General features: G+C 46.2%; 1 protein-coding gene across 6 annotated transcripts in view; it reads left to right on the top strand.

Moving 5' to 3' along the window:
• LOC110508471 (capping protein, Arp2/3 and myosin-I linker protein 3) overlaps window positions 1-25,959 on the top strand; it is a 47,485-nt gene that overhangs the window by 9,823 nt on the left and 11,703 nt on the right. For all 6 annotated transcript variants that reach the window (XM_090225316.1, XM_090225315.1, XM_090225313.1 and 3 more), the window contains exons 3-16: window positions 15,109-15,159; window positions 15,316-15,375; window positions 15,516-15,637; window positions 16,138-16,232; window positions 16,515-16,585; window positions 16,739-16,812; window positions 18,460-18,535; window positions 18,817-18,905; window positions 19,124-19,218; window positions 20,043-20,129; window positions 21,358-21,467; window positions 21,627-21,704; window positions 22,372-22,448; window positions 25,713-25,817. In XM_090225316.1, coding sequence (XP_090081442.1) covers window positions 15,109-15,159; window positions 15,316-15,375; window positions 15,516-15,637; window positions 16,138-16,232; window positions 16,515-16,585; window positions 16,739-16,812; window positions 18,460-18,535; window positions 18,817-18,905; window positions 19,124-19,218; window positions 20,043-20,129; window positions 21,358-21,467; window positions 21,627-21,704; window positions 22,372-22,448; window positions 25,713-25,817 — 1,190 coding nt within the window. The remainder of the gene's footprint in view (window positions 1-15,108; window positions 15,160-15,315; window positions 15,376-15,515; window positions 15,638-16,137; window positions 16,233-16,514; window positions 16,586-16,738; window positions 16,813-18,459; window positions 18,536-18,816; window positions 18,906-19,123; window positions 19,219-20,042; window positions 20,130-21,357; window positions 21,468-21,626; window positions 21,705-22,371; window positions 22,449-25,712; window positions 25,818-25,959) is intronic.

The following is a 25,959-nucleotide window of genomic DNA, read 5'->3' as shown; positions in this document are numbered from 1 at the left end:
TCAAACGCGCCCGTACTCTCTGCCAGACTGTCTGCCAGGGAAGATGGAAAGGTTGTGTCCTTTTGATGCTGGGTTCACCTGGGTGAAAGCAGACTGTCCCCAGTGTCTCTTGGGGATTTTGTATGTTTGCGCACCAGTGTGTGTGCGCATGCGTGTGTGTATGTGTGCACGTCTCTGTGAGTATGTGTGTGCGCACAAGTGCGTGTGTGCGCGCACACATACTCAAGAGGACGTGCACACACATACACACACATGCGCGCGCACACATACATGCACACACACTGGTGCGGATACACACAAAATTCCCAAGAGACACTGGGGATTTTGTGTGAATGCAGGCACACACACCCGTTCTTCAGAGCCAGAGAGACGGGATCCTAGATTAGAGCGGCCAGGGCCCGGTTTCTCAAAAGCATCTTAAGTCTAAATTGATCGTTAGGACTTCGTAGTAGCATAGTTAAATCTCAGAGCTGGTTCACAAACACCATCGTTACTAGTTCAGGTTTTATTAGGTTTTATTAGTAGTATGTACTAATGGTATACACCGTCCAACGAAATACTTCATTGCAGGTTCCTGCTCGACATTGCAACAACAATAAGAAAGAATAAAATATAAGAATATGAACATAAAGTAAAGGGTTCAGTAGGATAAAATAAACATTTTTGCACAAGTATAAGACAGGAAGGCACATTTTATAGTCCAATATTTACACGTGTTTTAGGAAAGGGGTGGTTGGGGGGCAAGTGTTTAAATTCTGAAGTATTTTATGTGTGTGTAGCGTGAATGTATGTATGTGTGTGTGTGTGTGTGTGTGTGTGTGTGTGTGTGTGTGTGTGTGTGTGTGTGTGTGTGTGTGTGTGTGGAGGAGTGCTAAGCTGAGGAGAGTCAGTGCAGGTGGTCAGTCCAGTTCAAGTGTTCAGTAATCTGATGGCTTGTAGATAGAAACTGTCTCTGAGTCTGTTGGTAAGGAAGTGAACAGCTCGTGGCTGGGGTGTGTGGGGTCCTTGATGATGCGGAGGGCCTTCCTCAGGCAATGTTTGGAGTAGATGTCCTGGATGGGTGAGAGCTTGGTCCCAGTGATGTACTGGGCTGTCTTCACTACCTGCTGGAGGGCCTTGTGGTTGTGGATGGAGCAATTCCTGTGTCAGGCCGTGATTCAACATGTCAGGACGCTCTCGATGGTGCAGTGGTAGTATTTGGAGAGGACCCGGGGTGGCATGCCTAATTTCTTCAGCCGCCTTAGGAAGTAGAGATGGAGTTGCACCCTATATTGACAGGTGTGGTGGTGTTGTTGGTCAAGTTCTCAGCGATGTGGACGCCGAGGAACTTCAAACTGCTGACTTTCTATACTGCAGTCCCATTGATGTGGATCGGGGCATGTTCCCTCTGCTTCCTGAAGTCAACAATCAACTCCTTTGTTTTGCTGACGTTGAGGGCAAGGTTGTTGTCCTGGCACCACAATGCCAGTTCACTTACCTCCTCCCGATAGGCTGACCTGTCGTTGTTTGCTATCAGGCCTACAACTGGGGTGTCGTCAGCAAACTTGACAAGCAATCAATAAATCAATCAAATGTATTTATAAAGACCTTTTTACACCAGCTGATGTCACAAAGTGCTCTGTGCCATCAGAGACTCTGGGTTTGCGGCCAGGCTCTGTCGTGGCCAGCCGCGACCGGGAGGTCCGTGGGGCGACGCACAATTGGCCTGTCGTCGTCCGGGTTGGGGAGGGCTTGGCCGGTAGGGATGTCCTTGTCTCATCACACACCAGCAACTCCTGTGGCGGGCCGGGTGCAGTGCGCGCTAACCAAGGTTGCCAGGTGCACGGTGTTTCCTCCGACTATGGTGCGGCTGGCTTCCGGGTTGGATGCACACTGTGTTGGGAAGCAGTGGCTTGGTTGGGTTGTGTATCGGAGGATGCATGACTTTCGACCTTCGTCTCTCCCGAGCCCGTACGGGAGTTGTGGCGATGAGACAAGATAGTAGCTACTGAAGAGACGATTGGATACCATATATATATATATATATATATACAGTGCCTTGCGAAAGTATTCGGCCCCCTTGAACTTTGCGACCTTTTGCCACATTTCAGGCTTCAAACATAAAGATATAAAACTGTATTTTTTTGTGAAGAATCAACAACAAGTGGGACACAATCATGAAGTGGAACGACATTTATTGGATATTTAAAACTTTTTTAACAAATCAAAAACTGAAAAATTGGGCGTGCAAAATTATTCAGCCCCCTTAAGTTAATACTTTGTAGCGCCACCTTTTATTGCGATTACAGCTGCAAGTCGCTTGGGGTATGTCTCTATCAGTTTTGCACATTGAGAGACTGAAATGTTTTCCCATTCCTCCTTGCAAAACAGCTCGAGCTCAGTGAGGTTGGATGGAGAGCATTTGTGAACAGCAGTTTTCAGTTCTTTCCGATTCTCGATCGGATTCAGGTCTGGACTTTGACTTGGCCATTCTAACACCTGGATATGTTTATTTTTGAACCATTCCATTGTAGATTTTGCTTTATGTTTTGGAACATTGTCTTGTTGGAAGACAAATCTCCGTCCCAGTCTCAGGTCTTTTGCAGACTCCATCAGGTTTTCTTCCAGAATGGTCCTGTATTTGGCTCCATCCATCTTCCCATCAATTTTAACCATCTTCCCTGTCCCTGCTGAAGAAAAGCAGGCCCAAACCATGATGCTGCCACCACCATGTTTGACAGTGGGGATGGTGTGTTCAGCTGTGTTGCTTTTACGCCAAACATAACGTTTTGCATTGTTGCCAAAAAGTTCAATTTTGGTTTCATCTGACCAGAGCACCTTCTTCCACATGTTTGGTGTGTCTCCCAGGTGGCTTGTGTCAAACTTTAAACAACACTTTTTATGGATATCTTTAAGAAATGGCATTCTTCTTGCCACTCTTCCATAAAGGCCAGATTTGTGCAATATACGACTGATTGTTGTCCTATGGACAGAGTCTCCCACCTCAGCTGTAGATCTCTGCAGTTCATCCAGAGTGATCATGGGCCTCTTGGCTGCATCTCTGATCAGTCTTCTCCTTGTATGAGCTGAAAGTTTAGAGGGACGGCCAGGTCTTGGTAGATTTGCAGTGGTCTGATACTCCTTCCATTTCAATATTATCGCTTGCACAGTGCTCCTTGGGATGTTTAAAGCTTGGGAAATCTTTTTGTATCCAAATCCGGCTTTAAACTTCTTCACAACAGTATCTCGGACCTGCCTGGTGTGTTCCTTGTTCTTCATGATGCTCTCTGCGCTTTTAACGGACCTCTGAGACTATCACAGTGCAGGTGCATTTATATGGAGACTTGATTACACACAGGTGGATTGTATTTATCATCATTAGTCATTTAGGTCAACATTGGATCATTCAGAGATCCTCACTGAACTTCTGGAGAGAGTTTGCTGCACTGAAAGTAAAGGGGCTGAATAATTTTGCACGCCCAACTTTTCAGTTTTTGATTTGTTAAAAAAGTTAGAAATATCCAATAAATGTCGTTCCACTTCATGATTGTGTCCCACTTGTTGTTGATTCTTCACAACAAAAATACAGTTTTATATCTTTATGTTTGAAGCCTGAAATGTGGCAAAAGGTCCCAAAGTTCATGGGGGCCGAATACTTTTGCAAGGCACTGTATATATATATATATAAATAGGTAAACACTGAATGAATATCTCACAATTTTTCCATAGAGCTAACTATTTATTAGTAAAGTAATTTCCCCATTGTCAAGCCCTGGCCTGCCCTGGCCTGCCCTGCCCTGGCCTTCCCTGGCCTGCCCTGCCCTGCTCTGCCCTGCCCTGCTCTGCCCTGCCCTGCTCTGCCCTGCCCTGCCCTGCCCTGCCCTGCCCTGCTCTGCCCTGCCCTGCTCTGCCCTGGCCTGCCCTGCCCTGCCCTGCCCTGCCCTGCTCTGCCCTGCCCTGCTCTGCCCTGCCCTGCTCTGCCCTGCCCTGTCCTGCCCTGCCCTGCCCTGCCCTGCCCTGCCCTGCTCTGCCCTGCCCTGCCCTGTCCTGCCCTGCCCTGCTCTGCCCTGCCCTGCTCTGCCCTGCCCTGCCCTGCTCTGCCCTGCCCTGCTCTGCCATGCTCTGCCCTGCTCTGCCATGCTCTGCCCTGCCCTGCTCTGCCCTGCCCTGCCCTGCCCTGCTCTGCCCTGCCCTGCCCTGCTCTGCCCTGCTCTGCCCTGCCCTGCCCTGCTCTGCCCTGCCCTGCCCTGCTCTGCCATGCTCTGCCCTGCCCTGCTCTGCCATGCTCTGCCCTGCCCTGCTCTGCCCTGGCCTGCCCTGCCCTGCTCTGCCCTGCTCTGCCCTGCCCTGCCCTGCCCTGCTCTGCCCTGCCCTCCTTTTTATTTTATTTGTATTTTATTAGGGGTAAGATCAACTTTAATATTGAAGATAGACTGTGGCTTCTGTCAATGTAATTGGCTGCATCATTTCTAATTCCCCATATTTGTTGGTAAATATACAGTACCAGTCAAAAGTTTGGACACCTGCTCATTCCAGGATTTCTTTATTTGTACTATTTTCTACATTGTGGAATAATAGTGAAGACATCAAAACTATGAAATAACACATTGAATCATGTAGTAACTAAAAAAAGTGTTAAACAAATCAAAGTATATGTTATATCTGAGATTTTTCAAAATAGCCAGCCTTTGCCTTGATGACAGCTTTGCACACTCTTTTGTTTTGCTAAGAGTTTTCATTATAGTATTGATCAATTGACTACGACTTTTCAAATAACCCAGCAGTGCTATTTGCAGAGTTATCTCCAGGTATATGTTGTAATTCTTCAGCCATTCCTGAACCTGAGACAAAAGAAGCAGCTACATACAGTGCATTTGGAAAGTATTCAGACCACTTTTCCACATTTTTTATATTTTTATAATAAAAGTTAATTTTTTATTTTTTCAAATGTATTAAAAATAAAAATAAAACAGAAAGACCTTATTTGCATAAGTATTCAGACCCCTTGCTATGAGAATCTAAGTTGAGCTCAGGTGCAATCCTGTTTCCATTGATCATCCTTGAGATGTTGCTACCACAGTCCACCTGTGGTAAATTCAATTGATTGGAAATGGCGTCGCCAAGATGGCGTAGCAGTCGGTCGTCTGTTTTGTCTTGTCCCGTCCGGTGTATATATAGTTTTCTTCTTATATTTTTAATCTCAATTTACGGACTGAACATACTACCTGCTACCCGCCTCACCCAATGTGGTAAGGATCCGCTACTTTTTATACTTTAGAACCGGAAACCCCATCAGAAGCTAGCCAGTTAACTAGCTAGTAGTTAGCCACTGCTAGCGGTCATGACCATTATCTCGGACATCAGCCAGCCTCAGCCCGGTCAATTCCTGCCAGTCTGCACAGAGCGATTTCAACCCAGAGCATATTGGACTGTTTTGTCTCTACCACATCTCCGGATTCCTATCACAAACTCTGAACCTTTACACCGGATCATCGCAGCTAGCTGCTATCCGAGTGGCTACTCCTGGCTAACGTCTCTGTCCCGAAGCAAGCACCAGTTAGCCTGGAGCTAGCCTCGTGCTAGGCTCATCTCCCGGTTAGCCGAAGAGGTCCATTAGCCAATTCTTGGGCTACAATACCTCTTTTGCCAATTGGCTTGGACCCTTTACTGCCAACACGGAGCCCCGCCGATCCATCACGACTGGTCTGCCGACGTAACCGTACAATGTGGTTTCAACAGGCTCTTCCGTTGCGGCGTCCCCAGAGGCCCTTCTGCTAGCCTGCTACCCCGGCCCACTAGCTGTCTGAATCACCGTGGCTCAAGCTCGCCTAGCTACTCACTGGACCCTATGATTACTCAGCTACACATGCCTCTCCCTAATGTCAATATGCCATGTCGATTGCTCTTTTGGTTAGTGATTATTGTCTTATTTCACTGTAGAGCCTCCAGCCCTGCTCAATATGCCTTAGCTAGCACTTTTGTTCCACCCCCCACACATGCAGTGGCCTCACCTGACTTAAATGGTGCCTCTAGAGACAAAACTTCTATCATTGTCACTCAATGCCTAGTTTTACCTCCATTGTACTCACATCCTACCATACCCTTGTCTGTACATTATGTTAAAATAAACTAAATGTTCCGTCTCTTCTTGACACTGGTAGAAAGGCTATATAGTTTTCAAGCCTTCCCCCCTCGCCTAGAGCCAAGGTCAGCCAGTGTAGATAAGCATTCTAGCCAGTCTGGCGATATAGTTTATTCATTTCTACCAAGGAACAGACAGTCATTGTTCTAATTCTTGATTATATTTACACACATTATATTCAGTACTAGGATTAAAAAGAAAATTCATACATATACAGTAACATAATAATATTCTGATTAGTACATATACAGTAACATAATAGTATTCTGATTAGTCAGTCCTGATTGAAATGTATACATAATTAGTCATTATTGATAAAAATTCCCTTAACATAGACTGCATTCAGTTTGCTGAGTAGAGTGTTGGAGGCAATTTTGTAAATGACATCGCCGAAGTCAAGGATCGGTAGGATAGTCAGTTTTACGTGGGTATGTTTGGCAGTATGAGTGAAGGTGGCTTTGTTGCGAAATAGGAAGCCGATTCTAGATTTAATTCTGGATTGGAGATGCTTAATGTGAGTCTGGAAGGAGAGTTTACAGTCTAACCAGACACCTAGGTATTTGTAGATGACCACATATTCTAAGTCAGAACCGTCTAAAGTAGTAATGCTAGTCGGGCGGGAGGGTGCGGGCAGCAATCGGTTGAAGAGCATGCACTTAGTTTTAATAGCGTTTAAAAGCATTTGGAGGCCACGGAAGGAGTGTTGTATGGCATTGAAGCTTGTTTGGAGGTTTGTGTCCAAAGCACAGTGTCCAAAGAAGGGCCAGATGTATACAGAATGGTGTTGACTGCGTAGAGGTGGATCAGATAATTTCCAGCAGCAACAATTTTGGCGGATAATTTTAGAAAGAGAGGGTCCAGATTGTCTAGCCCAGCTGATTTGTAGGGATCCAGATTTTGTAGCTCTTTCAGAATATCAGCTGTCTGAATTTGGTTGAAGGAGAAGCGGTGGAAAGCATGTCCAGCCGTAGAAAAATGCTTATTGAAATGATCGATTATCGGAGATTTATCGGTGGTGACAGTGTTTCCTATCCTCAGTGCAGTGGGCAGCTGGGAGGAGGTGCTCTTATTCTCCATGGACTTTACAGTGTTCCAAAACTTTTTGGAATTAGTGCTACAGGATGGAAATTTCTGTTTGAAAAAGCTATCCTTAGCTTTCCTAACTGACTGAGTGTATTGGTCACTGACTTCCCTGAAAAGCTGCATATCGCGGGGGGCTATTCGATGCTAATGCAGAACAACACAGGATGTTTTGTGCTGATCAAAGGCAATCAAGTCTGGGGTGAACCAAGGGCTATATCTGTTCTTAGTTCTACATTCTTTGAATGGGGCATGCTTATTTAAGATGGTGAGGAAAGCACTTTTAAAGAGCAACCAGGTATCCTCTACAGATGGGATGAGGTTGATATCCTTCCAGGATACCCGGGCCAGGTCGATTAGAAAGGCCAGCCCGCTGAAGTGTTTTAGGGAGCGTTTGACAGTGATGAGGGGTGGTCGTTTGACCGCGGACCCATTATGCACACAGGCAATGAGGCAGTGATTGCTGAGATCCTGGTTGAAATCAGCAGAGGTGTATTTAGAGGGCAAGTTGGTCAGGATGATATCTAAGAGGGTGCCCATGGTTATGGATGTAGGGTTGTACCTGATAGGTTCCTTCATAATTTGTGTGAGAGGGCATCTAGCTTAGATTGTAGGACGGCCGGGGTGTTAAGCATGTCCCAGTTTAGGTCACCTAACAGTACGAACTCTGAAGATAGATGGGGGGCAATCAGTTCACATATGGTGTCTATGGCACAGCTGGGGGCTGAAGGGAGTCTATAACAAGCGACAACGGTGAGAGACTTGTTTCTGGAAAGGTAGATTTTTAAAAGTAGAATCTCAAATTGTTTGGGCACAGACCTGGATAGTATGACAGAACCCTGCAGGCTATCGCTGCAGCAGATTGAAACTCCGCCCCCCCCAGCTCTATCTTGTCGGAAAATATTATAGTTAGGGATGGACATTTCTGGATTTTTGGTGGCCTTCCTACGCCAGGATTCAGACAAGGCTAGGACATCCGGTTTGGTGGAGTGTGCTAAAGCAGTGAATAAAACAAACTTAGGGAGGAGGCTTCTAATTTTAACACGCATGAAACCAAGGCTTTTACGGTTACAGAAGTCAACAAATGAGAGCGCACACACTGTACGTAGATTTTTCTATTGTGTTATTGACTGTATGTTTGTTGATGTGTAAATCTGTGTTGTTTTTGTTACACTGCTTTGCTTTATCTTGGCCAGGTCGCAGTTGTAAATGAGAACTTGTTCTCACCTGTCTATAAAAGGTTCCTCAGTTGACAGTGCATGTCAGAGCAAAAACCAAGCCATGAGGTCAAAGGAATTATCCGGAAAGCTCCGAGACTGGATTGTATCGTGGCACCGATCTTGGGAAGGGTACCAAAAAATGTCTGCCGCATTGAAGGTCCCCAAGAACACAGTGACCATTCTTAAATGGAAGAAGTTTAGAACCATCAAGACTCTTCCTAGAGCTGGGCAATCGGCGGAGAAGGGCCTATGTCAGGTAGGTGACCAAGAACCCGATGGTCACTCTGACAGAGCTCCAGATTTCCCCCAGAAGGACAACCGTCTCTGCAGCACTCCACCAATCTGGCTTTTATGGTAGAGTGGCCAGATGGAAGCCACTCCTCAGTAAAACGCACGTGACAGCCCACTTGGAGTTTTCTTAAATGCACCTAAATGTCTCTTAGACCATGAGAAACAAAATTCTCTGGTCTGATGAAACCAAGATTTAGCTATTTGGCCTGAGTGCCAAGCGTCACGTCTGGAGGAAATCAGTTCCATCCCTACGTTGAAGCATTTTGGTGGCAGCATCATGCTGTGGGGATGTCTTTCATCGGCAGGGACTGGGAGGCTAGTCAGGATCGAGGAAAAGATTCACGGAGCTGTCACTTTCTGACCTTAAGACTGTTATGTATTTGTTTTAGTATGGTCAGGGAGTGAGTTGGGTGGGTTGTCTTTGTTAGTTTTTCTAGGATTTGCTATTTCTGTGTTTGGCCTGGTATGGTTCTCAATCAGAGATCATATTTAGGGAGCCTGTTTTTTATTGTGTTTCGTGGGTGATTATTTTCTGTTTTCTGTTTTGAGTCTGCATCAGCCAGAACTGTTTTCGGTCGTTTCTCTTTGGTATTTTTGTTATTTCCGTGTTAATTATAAAAAATATGGACACATACCACACTGCACCTTGGTCCTCACCTTCTTCCACCATCGACGACCGTTACAGAATCACCCACTACCAAAGGACCAAGCAGCGTGGTAACAGGCAGAGGCCGAAAGCGCAGGACTCCTGGACATGGGAGGAGATTTTGAACGGCAAGGGACCCTGGGCACAGGCTGGAGAATATCGCCGCCCCAAGGCAGAGCTGGAGGCAGCGAAAGCCGAGAGGCGGTGGTATGAGGAGGCAGCATGAAAGCGCGGTTGGAAGCCCGAGAGGCAGCCCCAAAAATGTCTTGGGGGGAGAACATGGGGAGTTTTGCTAAGTCAGGTAGCCAAATCCCTGTGCTTACAGTGGAGAGAGAGGGGCCGGGCAGGCACTGTGTTATGCCGTGAGGCGCACGATGTCCCCGGTGCGCATGCATAGCCCGGTGCGGTACAAAGCAGCACCTCATATCGGCTTCGAGCCAGGTGCCATGAAGCCGGCTCAGCGCATCTGGTCTCCAGTGCGTCTCCTCGGGCCGGGTTACATGGCACCAGCCCTACGCATGGTGTCCCCGGTTCGCCAGCACAGCCCAGTGCGGGCTATTCCACCTCGCCGCACTGGCCTGGCTATGGGGAACATTCAGCCAGGTAGGGTTGGGCAGGCTCGGTGCTCGAGACCTCCAGTGCACCTTCACGGTCCGGTCTCCACACACCAGCCCTCCGGTGGCGGCCCCCCGCACCTTCATACAGGTGCTCCCGCCTATCCAGCGCTGCCAGAATCTCCCTCCAGTCCGGATCTGCCAGAGTCTCCCTCCAGTCCGGATCTGCCAGAGTCTCCCTCCAGTCCGGATCTGCCAGAGTCTCCCTCCAGTCCGGATCTGCCAGAGTCTCTCTCCAGTCCGGATCTGCCAGAGTCTCCCTCCAGTCCGGATCTGCCAGAGCCGCCCGTCTGTCAGGAGCTGCCAGAGCCGCCCGTCAGTCAGGAGCTGCCAGAGCCGCCCGTCAGTCAGGAGCTGCCAGAGCCGCCCGTCAGTCAGGAGCTGCCAGAGCCGCCCGTCAGTCAGGAGCTGCCAGAGCCGCCCGTCTGTCAGGAGCTGCCGGAATTGCCCGTCACGCCGGCGCTGCCGGAATCGCCCTTCTCGCCGGAGCTGCCGCAGTCTTCCGCCTGTCCGGTGCTGCCGGAGTCTCCCGTCCATCCGGTGCTGCCGGAGTCTCCCGTCCATTCGGGACTCATGGCCAGGGTACCCAGTCCGAGGTCGGCTCTTAAGAGGCCACGGAGGCGGGCTAAGTAAGAGGCGGACAAGGACTATGGTGGAGTGGGGTCCACGTCCTGCGCCAGAGCCGCCACCGCGGACAGACACCCACCCAGACCCTCCCCTATAGGTCCGTCTTTTGTCATAGCGTTCAGTTGCTTTCATGTATTTTAAACGAAAGCTGTCATGGTTCCACCTGTCACCCGAGGGACCGGGTAGAGGGCAGAGACCGGGCAGAGACCGTCCTAGAGACTGTAATGACCCTGGTGCTTTCTGTTACTAATTATAATTTCTTTATAGAGAGATGCGTTTTCTGTCAGCCTTTGTAGAAACTTGATTTCGTTGCCATGTGTGTTTGTCTCCTGAGTGAGTTATCGAATCACAGTGTTTGTTGTTTCCCCAAGTTTTACTTTGTGTCCACTGGTTGGACTTTTGACCAGTAAGGTGTTTACGTTTTTCCTTTCCATTGATTCCTCACCTGATTCTCTTCTCTGCTCCTGGGTCCTACCTCACCATGTCACAAAAGCCTGACCTGGGCCGGGGCATCAGACTCCAGATCCCTTTATAACAGAGTTCTGTCAATGAGGTGCTTGGTTTTTCATTGGCTAACACTTATAAGGTGGTTTGTGCAGGCTGACAAATGGTGCGTTTGGATGCTATCGGAAAACTTGAACATTTGATGTAAAAATGTATCACTAGCCACTTTAAACAATGCCACTTAATATAATGTTTACATATCCTACATTACTCATCTCATATGTACAGTATATACTGTACCCTATACCATCTACTGCATCTTGCCATCTTTATGTAATACATTACCCATCTCATATGGATATACTGTACTTTTTACCATATACTGCATTCTATGCCGTTCTGTACCATCACTCATTCATATATTTTTATGTACATATTCTTCATCCCTTTACACTTGTGTGTATAAGGTAGTTGTTGTGGAATTGCTAGGTTAGATTACTCGTTGGTTATTACTGCATTGTCGGAACTAGAAGCAAAAGCATTTCGCTACACTCGCATTAATATCTGCTAACCATGTGTATGTGACAAATAAAATTTGATTTGATTGGTTACGCCTCTGTAATTACGGACTGAAGTTACCACCAGTTGCATTTTGTTAGTACAGTGTAACCATAAATAATTACAATTAATTACAATACTTGTTACAGTGTAATTACATATGTAATTACACTGAAATGAGGACACCTTTAAAATGAATTGTTCCCAAGATGTGTTTTAAAGGTGCTTGGTTAAAATCACCTGCGACAACAAAGACTGCTTCTGGGTGAGATACTGCTTATTCGTAATAAAGTCGCACTTGAAAATGCTAAGTGCATCGGCAGATGCTTTTTTTGTTGCCCTTTCGCGTCTCTTTATACACAGAAGATCCCCGCTAAGCACACAATCTCTGTGACCGCCGATAGACTTCAGAATGAAGTGGACCACAAATAGAAAGTGACCAATGTCTTTGCAATTGGAGGATACAAAGATGCTTCAAATGAAAACCGAGATGAATGCATTAACAGATAAATACAGTCAGTATAGTCTACATGTCTATTGTATTTCAATCATATTGAAATACAATTTCATCTTCATTTAATTGAGCTCCATTTTGCCAGTTCTATTCGTTAAAGTGCCTGTACGCCTAAGTTGGCCTCGTCTCCCAGAGGCAGTGATGTGAAGCGTTGCAGGTCTCGTTTGAAGTGCAGACCCAGAGCTTGATAGCTTATGATTAATATAAGCCAAACCATCCCCCTACCTCCCTCCCTCCCTCCCGGCCTGCCTACCCACACTCCCTCCCCACAGACCCACTCTGGCTCTGCCTGGCTCTTTGAACTGTGAGTGTTTGACTCTGTGCCATCACGGCTGGAAGGGCACCTCTGCAGCCCCCATCACAGACACTCCCGTCTCTAAAGATTCTCTTTAAGACTCGACTCCTCTGCCTCTTTAAGATTCTCCCTGTATGTCTCAGACGGCCAGGTTAAAGTCCCCCTATCTCATCACCCAGGTATCACATTGACTGTCTGATCCGGCTCGGCCAAAGTCATCTCCCCTCAGATATTAGGATTCTGATTGGTCATCTCAGAGCAGCTTGGAGAACCGTCTACTGTTTATGTATGAGGAGTCTGATGAGATTTCACAGACAGTGGGGAAAAGTTCAATCAGTCTCTTCAAGGTCAGTCTCTTCAACCTCTCTTCAAGGTTGTGATTGGACAGTTCAATCAGTCAAGTGTATTTATAAAGTAATTTTTACATTAGCAGATGTCGCAAAGTGCTTGTACAGAAACCCAGCCTAAAACCCCAAAGAGCAAGCAATGCACATGTAGAAGCATGGTGGCTAGGAAAAACTCCCTAGAAAGGCAGGAACCTAGGAAGAAACCTAGAAAGGATCCAGCTTCTGATGGGTGGCCAGTCCTCTTCTGGCTGTGCCGGGTGGAGATTATAAGAGTACATGGCCATTAAGGCCAGATTGTTCTTCAAGACGTTTCAAACGTTGGTGGATGACCTGCAGGGTTAAATAATAATCACAGGGGTTTATAGAGGGTGCAACAGGTCAGCACCTCAGGAGTTAAGTTGGCTTGGCTTTTCAAAGTCAGTTGGCTTTTCATAGCCGAGCATTCAGAGGTCGAGACAGCAGGTGAGATAGAGAGAGAGAGAGAGGGAGGGAGGAGTGGGAGAGAGAGGGTCAAAAACAGCGGTTTCGGAACAATGTAGCACGTCTGGTGAACTGGTCATGGTTCCATAGCCGCAGGCTCAGGCACCTGTCTCTGATTAGGTCTGCCAAACTATGTTTACAGTTCGGCACACAGTACAAGTGGGAGTATTACAGTACCAGCCACCAGTCAAAAATACAAACGTGTATATAAAAAAAAAGTGTATTTAAAAAAATAAAAAAAAATCGACATCTATTGCTTTCTCCAATGTTCGAATTCAATTCCAATATCCAACATGTTAACCTTGATTTTGATTGGCACTTATTTTTGAACAAACATACTCTTAACCAAAATCAGAAATCCATTGATTGGTATTAATAATGATATCTGAATAGATGATTCATTATATTTGAAGATGCAAACCCCATGTCAGGCTGTGTTCAACCTCTCACTCAATCAAATCAAAGTCCACCATAAGACCTACATTATTGATGCCCGTGTTTACGTGCCTATCTTTTGTGTCTGATGACAAAAGCTTTGCATCTCTGTCTCCTCTCTCTCTCTTTCTCTATCTTTCTCTCTCTCTCTCTCTCTCTCTCTCTCTCTCTCTCTCTCTCTCTCTCTCTCTCTCTCTCACTCCAAGCCTCTCAGCTATCATAAAAAGTGTTCTCTCCACTGCTGTTCTCTGATAAGATTTATATAACTGAGTTTTCCAACATGTCAGGGTATTCTGATGTGAATAACAATCTCTGTAATAGGGGCTCTCAAAAGGCCTTGTTTCAAAGGAGGTTTCTTGAGGCTGCCTGTCTTTCCTCTGTCATACCGCAGGGTCAACTCCCTGGCTGCCGGGCTTTCCTGGCAGTCTCATTTGATACAGCTTGATCCACTGTCGACGTGCTAACTTAGCTAAGAATAGCGTGGAGAGATGTCCAATATGAGGACTTTATTCATGGCAAATCTGTTGTCTCCATCTCTCCCTCTATCGCTGTCCTTCTCCTTAGCCTCTCTGTTTCTTTCTCTCTGTCTCTCTCTCTCTCTCTCTCTCTCTCTCTCTCTGCCCCACGGTGGGTTGCCATTAACGATTCAGCACAGAGAGGCCTTGAGGAATTGAAAGTGACAGAGCAGAAACAGAAAAGAAACCTCCAAGCAAATAAGAAAGGCAAGAGTGACGGGGAGGAGAGAGAGAGAAGAGGGGGGCGGGGGCGGCGGGGGCGGCGGGGGTAGGGAGGGAGGGTACAATGCACAGAGAGGTAGGTGGATGGTGAGATGGGAGGCTTAAAAAGATAGTTTGTTGGAATAAAGCACAGATTTACATAGAGAAAGAAATGGAAGGATGGCAGGGGGTGAGAGAGGAGAGGTGTTAAAGAAAAGGAGAACCGACTGGAATTTGGTTAAGATTTGGGAAGGCGAGGGCAAAGAATAGACTTAAGGATGGAGGGATGCAGGGTGTGTGTAATAAAGGCGTGGACGGAGTATGCTAATTAGGACGTTTGAATTATGAATGCGATGAATTACTTCTGCAGACTCGACGTTGAATATATGCCCACTTTCCCTCTTGCCAACCACTTAATGGTAATCCCCTGATCTGGATAAAACTGGATTTTTGTTGTGCTTTTTCTCCTGTTTCCCCCTGCGTCTCCTCAACTCCTAACTCCTAAATCAATTCAAGCTGTGACACATTGACACTGGAATCGATTGGAAATAACTACCTTAAGTAACGAAATGTCAGCATCACAATGTCTCAAAAATGCTAGGAAGTAACATCTATTCAAGACTGAGTAATGTTATGTTTGAGTAAACAGATATGGTGGTTGGTCCCCTATATTGGTATTTCCTTCTGTCTGACAGTAAAATTCTTCTTTTCACTTTTTAGGTTCTGGCAACATGGCGAATGTATCTATTTGCTGTCAAAGTCCCCGCCAAGGTATTTCACGATTTAAACAAAAAAATCATAGACTAATAGTGTTGTTTTTGATGATGATGAGTATGAGGATGATTCTGAAGATTATTATCATCTTTTTTTAGTAAAGGGATAACTTGGTCATATCAATTACAATGCACAATATCAACATCATTTCAGGTGGAGGTTACTTTCAACTTCCTGGAAATTCGAGCAATGAACACTTATCCAGATCATCAGGTGAGAGAGACTGTTTTATTCCCACAACCACAACCATCTGCCTCGTTTTCTCAGTGTTTATCGGGCAACTCTCAACTCTCTGAAACGATCATTTCCATTTAGCCCTGTTTAATCTCAGTGATGTCAACTCACACCTTCAGGTTGTCATAGACACGGACAAATCAACCCACTCCTTGAGACTGCAGTCACAAGACCACCTTGATCACATGATGAACCATATCAACTTTGCCCTCTCACGAATATTCAATAACTCCATGTATGCGTAAGTCTCGCTTGTGGAATCACCTACTGCTACGAACCGTGCTATGTAGTCTGTAAGAAGGGAGAGAGCCTGGCTGCAGACTGTAACATCATCAGGATTGACTCTGCGCTGGGTATTGACCATTGAGACTCATCTACAGTATATAATATACCAAAATGTCTGTTTTCCATCGGATCATTTAACAGGATACAGAGAGAATGCAGTTAAAGGCACTACAGAAGGTTAAAGTAAAGAGTAGTTAGGGCTATTGAGCTAAAGTAAGGATTAGGGTCAGAGGTCAGACAGGTTCAGAGATTTAAGCAGGGTAGTAGTAGTATTGGGTTTACTACACAACTTGATTAAGGACACTGTGTATTTAATGTAGCAGTAAAGTCATGTCACCAACATGTGTAGTATGCAGCATACTGTATCCATATGGCTTGTTCACCGACTGAGATGTTAATATCTTTCTACTTATTTCTCATCTTTCCTTCTCTGCCTCCCTTTCCCATCTCTCGCAGTCCGACCATCTGCCGAGCAGAGGGGGACGTCTCTGATGGAGTCCTCCAGTTTTCACCGGACTCCGAATCATCTGTAGAGACTCAGAGAACCTGTGGTGAACCGCCTACTCACTCCCTCTCAAAACTCACACTCGTTGTCGAGTCGTGACACAATTTTGAATTCACACCCGGAGCATATGTTATTGTGTTTAGAAGCAACTATTCTACGACTGTATGTGATCAGGGATCATTTTTAATATCTCTAGCTCAAGTTCTTTCATGCTCTTGTCTTTCATCTCAACTCAATATGAACTCCCCCACCCTGCTCTGTTTCTCTTTCTTCTCTTGCCCTCTCTCCTCATCCTCTCTCTCTCTCTCTCTCTTTCTGTTGCTCTCAGGCGGTTTCTCTGAGACCTACGCAGCTCTGTGCGACTATAACGGCATCGGCTGTAAGGAGGAAGTGCAGTGGGTAAGAAAACCACATGCATTACATCAACCGACTGTAGTGCTCAATCATTGGAGTTACCGTCATATTTGTAACCTGAATCTATTCTATCGCTCACTCTCCCCTCCCTCTCTCTCTCCCCTCCCTCCCACCCTCCCAACTTCCCCTCTCTCTTAGGATGTGGACACTATCTATCACTCTCAGGACAACAGGGAGTTCAACCTGCTGGACTTCAGCCACCTGGACAGCAGGTACACCACCTGTTCTGTATGCAAAAATGATGCTTCAGAATACTGCTGTTCTACGCCCTTCCTCTAGTCCTGTCCACTTACATTTCAGCCCCACTCTGCTCTCGGATGGGACTATGTCAGTAAGTGAGTGTCAGGGGTACAGGGTAAAGCTTTCATGGGACTTCACCCGTGTGAGGTGCTCTAGTTTAAGCCTAGTTCCACCACCTCCTGTGGGCTGGCCTTCCCAAACTCTACGCCTCTCCTGTCTCCCTGCCAGGAGGCAATTGTGGTCATCCCTCTGGGCCGTGTCCACCGCCACCCCCCCACCCCCACCCCCCACCCACCCACCCAAATCCTTTCTGATTTCTGCCTTCTACAGTTACAGCCTCCGACACGGCCATGCTTTTTCTGCTGACTGTCGTCCTCTTCTATTTCATTTCATTCTTTGTGCTATGAAAGTGGGTACATTTCTCTCTCTCTGCTGCCTGTGTGGCCCTGCAGCAATAGCTGGTTCAGATGTCGCTCTCACACTGGGCACTCTGCAGCAGCTAAACTTGGTTCGTGTGTGTGTGTGTGTGTGTGTGTGTGTGTGTGTGTGTGTGGGCGCGTGCGTGTGTGACAGCATACATGCTTGTGTGTCTGTGTGTGTCTCTCTCTGGAGTATAGCTGGCAGACTGTCATGCTCTCGTGCCCTACAGGCCCCAAGGGGACCAATAGTGGTAGTAAACAGTTCTCTTCTACACATGAGCTGGAAGTGCAGCTCACACTTTTAATGGAATTGTTGATTCAGGGAAATCGTGCTAGTAGTTTGGTGTATGAGGGAGCTGCTGTTGGCTGGTGGGGAACACTGGGAGAGGTTGTGGAGTGTACACACTCATACTGTACACATGCATGCACACGTACGCACGCACACCATCACACACACACACACACACACACACACACACACACCCTTTAGCCAGCCAGAGTGAAGTCCCTTCCGCAATGGCATGAGAAATGAGAACACAGCCCTCAGCCATGCTACACTGGACTGGGCGCTAATGATTCGCTGTAATGGAGGGAGGGCGTTCCCCTTTAAGAGCGATCTCTCCCTCTCTGTTGGTCTCTCTGTCTGTTGCCTCATCTCTCTCTCTGCCTCTCTCTCCCTCTCTTTCGCTCTCTCTCTCTCTCTCTCTCTCTCTCTCTCTCTCTCTATCTCTCTCTCTCTCTCTCTCTCTCACTCTCTCTCGCTCTCTGCCTCTCTTCCTTTCTCCCTCCCTCCCTCCCTCTCTCCCTCCCCTCCACTAGACAAATTGTGTGTTGGGCAGGATAAAACGGTTTTAGGCCGTTGGCCAGGATCGAAACATAGCTCTGTTGCACCTCACACTGAGTAATCCACTGACCTGGCCTCTCTCAGTCAGCCAAATTGATCCTTCTCTCTGCCCTCTCTCCTTCCTCAGGCCCTCTCTCTCCAACACGGAGAGTGTGCTGCAGAATCATACATCATTTCTGAAGCCATCCATATGGCTCTCTCTGATTCATTTGTTTTGCTGGAGAAAAACACATTTTTTTTTTGTGTGGGGGGGGGTGGGGTTTGGCTGTGGGAGTGTAATGAGTTTTTGATGAGTATTTCCAGTTGATACCACTGTTGTATAAATCTAAGCCTGAAATTGTGTGTGTCAATTTCAGGGACCTGGCGGTGATGGTGGCTTCCATGGCGTACAACACTTGGTTCACCAAGCTCTACTGCACAGACATGCGCATTGTAACTATCCATTGCACATTACTGATTGCCTGTGACATCTGGTTATGTTTCAGAAGTCTGTCTGTCTGTCTGTCTGTCTGTCTGTCTGTCTGTCTGTCTGTCTGTCTGTCTGTCTGTCTGTCTGTCTGTCTGTCTGTCTGTCTGTCTGTCTGCCTGAGAACATCCATTTGTGTTTAGACTGGACTAGAAGGTTTTATATATTTTTGAGTTGGTTAAAAGTGTGTTTTATCCACAAGGAGCTTGTCCAGTTATGTAGCAATGTCTCTGTTTGTTGTCCCCAGGGGTCAGAGGTGGTGGAGCAGGTCCTTCACACCATCAGTAAGTCCAGCAGTCTGGAGGAACTCACTCTGGAGAACGTTGGCCTCAAATCGTGAGTCTCCTCCACTCCTCCCCTCCTCCTGTTTCTGCCACTTCTCTCCCTTTCATCTCCTCTCTTTTTATCTGTTCGAATTCTTGTCTTCACCACCCCGACTTCAGTGCTGAGTTGAGCTTTTTTTCTTCCATGACTCAGATATACACAGATGCATAATGGATCACTGGAATCATCAAAACCATCTTTAATCCTTCTCTCTACATTTGCTATTTTAGAGACTTCCCTCAGAAAATGGCGACGGCTCTGTCAGAGAATCCTGCCTCTGCAATCCACTCTCTCAACCTGGCCCACAACACCTTGGACAACCAAGGTACTGGCCCCTCAGTGGCACGTCTCTCGCTCTTTTTGGTGCATCAGTCATGTGTTTGAATACCAGTCTGGGTGCATCTTTCTCAGTGTTTGCTGTTTGCTTGTAGGGCTGATGGCGCCAGAGGGGAGGGCTGCCATCTTATCGGCTCTTAACCAAGCATGCTATTTTGTTGTTGTTTTTTGTTGCGTTTGTTCGTAGCTTGTTTTGTACATACTGTTGCTGCTACCGTCTCTTATGACTGTTATTCTTATCTCTTACTTTTTTTTGGGGGGGGGGGGGGGTGGTTTCCTTAAAACTGCATTGTTGGTTAAGGACTTGTAAGTAAGAATTTCACTGTAAGGTTGTATTCGGCGCGTGTGACAAATACAATTGGATTTGATTTGACTTGGCAGATGTGTGTGTTTGCGCGCGTGCCCTCTATTAATGTGTGTGTGTGTCAGGGTTGTATGCATGCCAGGAACTCTCGTTAGTACAGTAAGAATCTGCCTCTTTCACCTGTCACTTCCACTAACATCACTGTGTGTTTGTGCCTGTGTGCCTATAGACGTACTAGACTCGCTTTGTCGTCTAGGGTAGATTATACCCGTGTGTATGTGTTCATTTTGCTGATCATGTGCGGGGGAGGTCAAGGGTGTGTGATTGTGTGCGCTTACTCTGATCTTTGCATGTTCATGTGTGTGACTGTTTGTTTGTGGACGTGAGTGTAAGCAGTTGGTGTGTGTGTGAGCAGTGTGTGTGTGTGTGTGTGTGTGTGTGTGTGTGTGTTTGTCTGTGTGTGTGTGTGTTTCATTCTGACACTCTCAGGTGTGTTTATGTTATCCCAGGAGTGTCCAACCTCATCCAGCTGGTGTGTCGTCTCAACAAAGGCCTTCGTCTGCTCAACCTCTCCAAGACGTCCCTCTCCTCCAAGGGTGTGTTCATCCCTCTGTCCTCCATCTGTCCCCTGGGCCACAGCGCCCCCCTGTGGTGGTCACCTCTCCTCCATGAACTCATATAGATCAGTTGGTTGTTTGGCAACAAAACCGACACGTGCTCAACTATAGGGCAAAACAGATGGGGTTGTCTTAGATTGTTGACAACGTGTAAACTATATTTAGTCTCCAATGTTTATTGAAAACATAAAGTTGCACAATGAGCATCGTTTCAGGTTATCTAGCTAGCAGATTTTTGCCATATTAGCATAGACATGGTATCAGTCGAAACACCTCAAAACAAGACATGGCAGCCAGAACAAGGTGAAACTAACTGAAACGAGCCTCTCACTATTCCCCACATTGCAGTTTCTTGTCATTGTTGCTAGCTATATGGTCATCCAGAATCACAACGACACATAACCTTCTGCTCAGCTAACCAGCTAACGCTCTCAGCTAACCCGTCTATAGGGCCTGGGTATTCAAGAGAATTTTATTCTTGGTCATACAGGGTCCTAAGGTTTATGTTCTCTTATATTTGTCAAGAGCACATTTATGATCAAAGTCTATTTATAGATTTACAGATTTGATAGATTTACAGATGACTCGTCAAAAAGACAGTCATAATATGTGAATGTGTTGATTCACATGGATGGGCAGAGGATGGCCTACCTGCTCCCTCTCAAGGTATGCGCCACATGCCTGTCTGTTGTCTGCTCTGCTGTCTGCTGTGTGCTAATTTCCTCTTTAATCTGGGCGAATTAGGGATGAGATTGATCTACTGTTCTAGGGTAGAGCACAGGGCTAGCTATTCCACAGTCTTTGCCTCATTGCTCTAATTGTAACCTTTTGTTGCAGGCCTCAAAGTAAACACGAGAGTACAAGGTCTGGCCCTGCACGTCTGCCGTTTTGTGGGCTTTATTGAGTTCACTGCTCACTGAGCATGCTCTTGTTACTATTTTCTCTCTCAAAATCTCTGCAGTGAAGAGATCTGAAAGAGATTTGAATGGGCTGCTCTAATATAACGGACCAAGGGGCCCATAGTTGTCTTTTTGGTTTCGTTTTATGGGATTAGTAGTTAGCTCGGATAGTTGGCCAGTTAATAAGGGTGCTCTGAAACGCTTTCCCTCCTCCTCTGCAGGTCCTTGACTTCCCCACGTCAACAGACTATTTCTACCGATGCACATTTCTTTATTCATTCATCCCCCTCTCCCTTCCTCTATCTTAGGAGTGATGTCTCTCTCCCAGGCCCTCTGCTCCAGTGATGACTACTCCAACTCTCTCCTTCACCTGGACCTGAGCAAAAACCCTGGGATTCTGTCTGGGGAGGACGCCACGGTGAGACCGGCACATCAACACGCCACATGTACACGCACGCGCACGCATCGTTGCTCCGCTTGTAACACACGCACACACAGCCAGACACACGCGCGCACACACACGCACGCACGCACTACTCTCTTTAAAGGCTCTCTCTCTCCGTCTATCTCTCTGCAGAACATGTACCTGTTCCTAGCCCAGCCAAACTGTCTGGTTCATTTGGACCTCTCTGGGACCGACTGCACTGTGGACTCGGTTAGTAGCGTCTCCATTCTAGAGTGCTTCATACTTTGGCCATACAATTCAAAGTGATACACGCTTTGTCTGGTCAAGGGTCAGGATGGTCTTAACTGACATACTTATTGAAGTGGACTTTATAATCGTTAAAGTGGAAGTGTGGACGCCCTAATCGGGACAACAGTTCTGGGATTCTACAAACGTATAAACATGACATTTAATCTGTATAACTTGGGAAGGAACATTCTGCCACAATTGCAGGAATATTATGCCTTTTATGTTGAGCATTAATGTTTGTGTAGAATATTACAGTGTGTTCTGAGACAGGAAGCTTCTGGTCTGCCATTGCTCGTTCTCAACTCATTCCTCTTCCTCTGATGTGTCTTTGGGATGAAAGGAGGCCACTTTTTTTTCTTCGGGATTTTGTTTTCTGACGATTGTTGTTGTGTTCGTATCTTGTTTTCTCCATATAATCTCCCCTGTAAGAGAGTCTGGTTGACTTTGTTAGAATGTCACTTCCTTGGCACATTAGCGTTTTTGCAAAAATGACTTCCTGACGGTGTTAGCGAAGCGATCGTGAAACTGCCGAGCTTGTTGACATGATTGATCTTCGTATGTATTTGTTGTCGTGTTAACATAATATGTGATTTAATCCTGCTAACTAACTGGTTTCTATCCATAACAGTTATTCGGCGCTCTGTTGAGGGGATGTTGTGTTGATCTCGCTTACCTGAATCTCTCCAAGAACTGCTTTTCTCACAGGTGAGGTGACTCTGGTTGCCCCTTGAATGGACCTTCATCCATATCGATTCACTTAACGTTGTTGATCCCTGAGAGGCAACCAGCAGTATCCTCTCTCAGGGAAGTGTCCGTGTAGAGCACAACACATTCTGTCAGAGATGGGCCTTTACCCCTGTACCACGTAGACAGAATTAGATAGAAATGTGTCCAACTGTACAAGACGCGCCCCCTCATCCATCTCTTCCGTCTCTGAGCCAGTGTTTACCTACCTTGCGGAGCAGAGCAGGCTGGAGCAGAGCAGACATGATCCATCTCTCGTCTGCTCTCGTCTGGCCTCCCTCAGGACTGGCAAAGCAGCAACCCCATCTCCGCTCAGCAGATTAATCCATTATAGAAAAGTTTGTGAAAAATGAGACTAATTTTGGAAGGGAATTATTGTTCAAATCCCCAGGCTCTCTACGCGCCAGCACATTCTCGGTCTCCCTCACCTCCCCCGCTCTCTTCTCTCTACTCTCTACTATCTCTCTCTCTCTCTCTCTGCTATTACTATAGAGCAGGTTGGCATTTATTGTCATGAATCTTGCCCTGGAGGCACCTCTGTAGAGTTGTCAATAGCTGGCACATCCACAAAGTCATAAAATCTGATTTGAACCCTAACCTTAACCACACTGCTAACCCTAATGGCTAACCCAAACCTTAAATTAACCCTTTACACTCATGGGAATTGGCCTATATGGGTAGGACTAAAAATGAAATGTTTCTTACAAAATAAATATGAAATGCATAATCATGGTAGCAATTTAAAGGGAACAGTTTGGAGATTATGGGAAAATGATTCATACCAAAGTTGAAGAACAGTTCACTTGACACACTTGTAGTTGTTTTGATTGGAGCACAACCCTGCAATCCTGTTAACACAATCCAAAAGGGGCCCATTTTATATTGCAATCTGGGTCAGCTGGGCATTATTTGAACGCTTGTTCTATTGCCAAAATGACTAACTAGGTTATAAAATAGGATCGTACAGTGTTTGGGCTTGCACAAAGCAATTCAGAGAAACAGACCGTGGTTTTGAAGCGCATAGGAAGGAGTCGCGAGCGCATTGAGGTGCGTGTTCCGTGGCCGTTCAGAACAACCCAGGGTATGACGCCATGCACAGTGCCTTCAGAGAGTATTCACCCCCCTTGACTTGTTCCACATTTTGCTGTGTTGCAGCCTGAATACGACGTTTATTCAATTGAGATTTTGTGTCACCGGTCTGCACACAACACCCCATCATGTCAAACTGCAAATGTGTTTCTAGAAATGTTTACAAATGAAACGCTTTTCTAAATGGCGAGCCTAAATGAGTTCAGGAGTAAAAATGTGCTTAACAAGTCACATAATAAGCTGCATGGATTCAATCTTACTTGCAATAATAGTGTTTGACATGAGTTTTAAATGACTACCCCATTGCTGTACCCCACACATACTGTACATACAGTACATACTGTACTGGTGGTGGCTGCATCATGTTATGGGTATGCTTGTCATCGGCAAGGACTAGGGAGTATTAAGGGTTTAAAAAAAGTGGAATACAGCTAAGCACAAGCACAATCCTAGTGAAAACTTGGTTAAGTCTGCTTTCCAACAGACACTGAAATTCATCTTTCAGCTGGACAATTCACCTGAAACACAAGGCCAAATATAAACCGGAGTTGCTTACCAAGACAACATAGAAAACTCCTGAGTGGCCTAGTTACAGTTTCTACTTAAATCATCTTAAAAATCTATGGCAAGACTTAAAAATGGCTGTCTAGCAATGATCAACAACAAACTTGACAGAGCTTGAAGAATTGGGAGAAAAAATATTGGGCAAATATTGTACAATCCAGGTGTGCAAAGTTCTTAGAGACTTACCCAGACAGACTCACAGCTGTAATAAGTGATTCTAACACTTATTGACTCAGGGGGGTTGAAAACGTATCTAATCAAGAAATGTTTGTGTTTTATTTTCCATACACTTCTTAAAACTTGTCATTACAGAGTGTTTTGTGTAGATCGTTGACAAAAAAAAACAATTATATCCATTTGAATCCCACTTTGTAACACATAAAGTCAAGGGCTGTGAATACATAGTGATTATAGACGTTGACACTGTACTGTATATGACATGAGTTTTATTATATGGAAGTGCAAGACCAAAAAGCACATTTTTGTTTTCATGAACTTTTACGATATATCCAATTTTGTAGCTGGCCCATCTAACAGAAATCTCTAATTTCTGCGTCCAGGGCAAGATTCATGACAATTAACGTCACCCTGCTACGTCACCCTGCTACGTCACCCTCTCTATTCTCTTTTTCTCCATTCCTCTCATGCCTCTCTTTCTCTGTCTTTTCTCTCTCGCCTTCTCTAGCTCCTTCTCCTCTTCGACATGTCCCTCTCACTCTCTCCCCTCTCCCATCCCTCCCTCTCTGTGTGTCTGTCCTTCACTAGCAGCAGTCAGTGGAGCCTTGGTCGCTCTGCCTGAGCTCTGATCTCGCCACATTAAATAGAACATAAATCGGTTTGAACTGATAAGAATGAAAGAGCCAGCGCTATCCCCCCCTCTCTCTCTCTCTCACTCTCACTCTCACTCTTTCTCCTCTCTCTTTCCTCCAAATCATTGACTGTAACAGTGTTCAATGTCTACACTGGCCCCTACACTGTGCTGGGTGTATCTGCTGCCCATCTCTGTGTGACTGAAGCCAGCCATTTTTGTAACTTAAACTTGTTTTGTGTTGTTCACATTGTCTGATGTTATAGTCTTGTTTTTTGAAGGCCATTTACTGCCTGTCTATTTCTCTGTCTGTCTCTCACGCTCTCGTTCTCCCTATCTTGCATTCTCTCTCTCTCTCCCTCCGGTTCTCTCCCACTCTGTCTGTCTCTCACGCTCTCGTTCTCCCTATCTTGCATTCTCTCTCTCTCTCCCTCCGGTTCTCTCCCACTCTGTCTCTATCTCTGTCTGTCTCTCACACTCTCGTTCTCCCTATCTTGCATTCTCTCTCTCTCCCTCTGGTTCTCTCCCACTCTGTCTGTCTCTCACGCTCTCGTTCTCCCTATCTTGCATTCTCTCTCTCTCTCCCTCTGTTTATTTCCCTCTCTTTCTCTCCCGTTCTCTCTCTCTCTCTCTCGCGCTCTCGCTCTCGCTCTCACTCTCACTCTCACTCTCACTCTCGCTCTCACTCTCGCTCTCACTCTCGCTCTCGCTCTCCCTCTCTCCCTCTCTCCCCCTCTCTCCCTCTCGCTCTCTCTCTCTTTCAGGAAAGTGAGGGAGACTCTTCCTGTCGTCAGACAGTTCTTCAGTTCAGCCTTCAGTCTTACGCACGTCAACCTGTCTTCCATGAAGCTCCCTCCGGACACTCTGAGGTGAGATAGGCACTCCGCTCTGGCCACCTCCCAAAATGTCTGACTCACGCTCTGACTCAGTCTATCATTTATTTACCGACACTTAATGAATTCTTGAACATGTGTGTATTGTGAAAGGTGTTTTGTTGGTAAAAACCAATCT

This window comes from Oncorhynchus mykiss, chromosome 28 (genome assembly GCF_057628025.1).
Source record: "Oncorhynchus mykiss isolate SJ-2025 chromosome 28, ASM5762802v1, whole genome shotgun sequence".
NCBI lineage: Eukaryota > Metazoa > Chordata > Actinopteri > Salmoniformes > Salmonidae > Oncorhynchus > Oncorhynchus mykiss.
The sequence above is the reverse complement of the archived record's forward strand: the minus strand, read 5'-3'. Positions and strand labels throughout refer to the sequence as shown.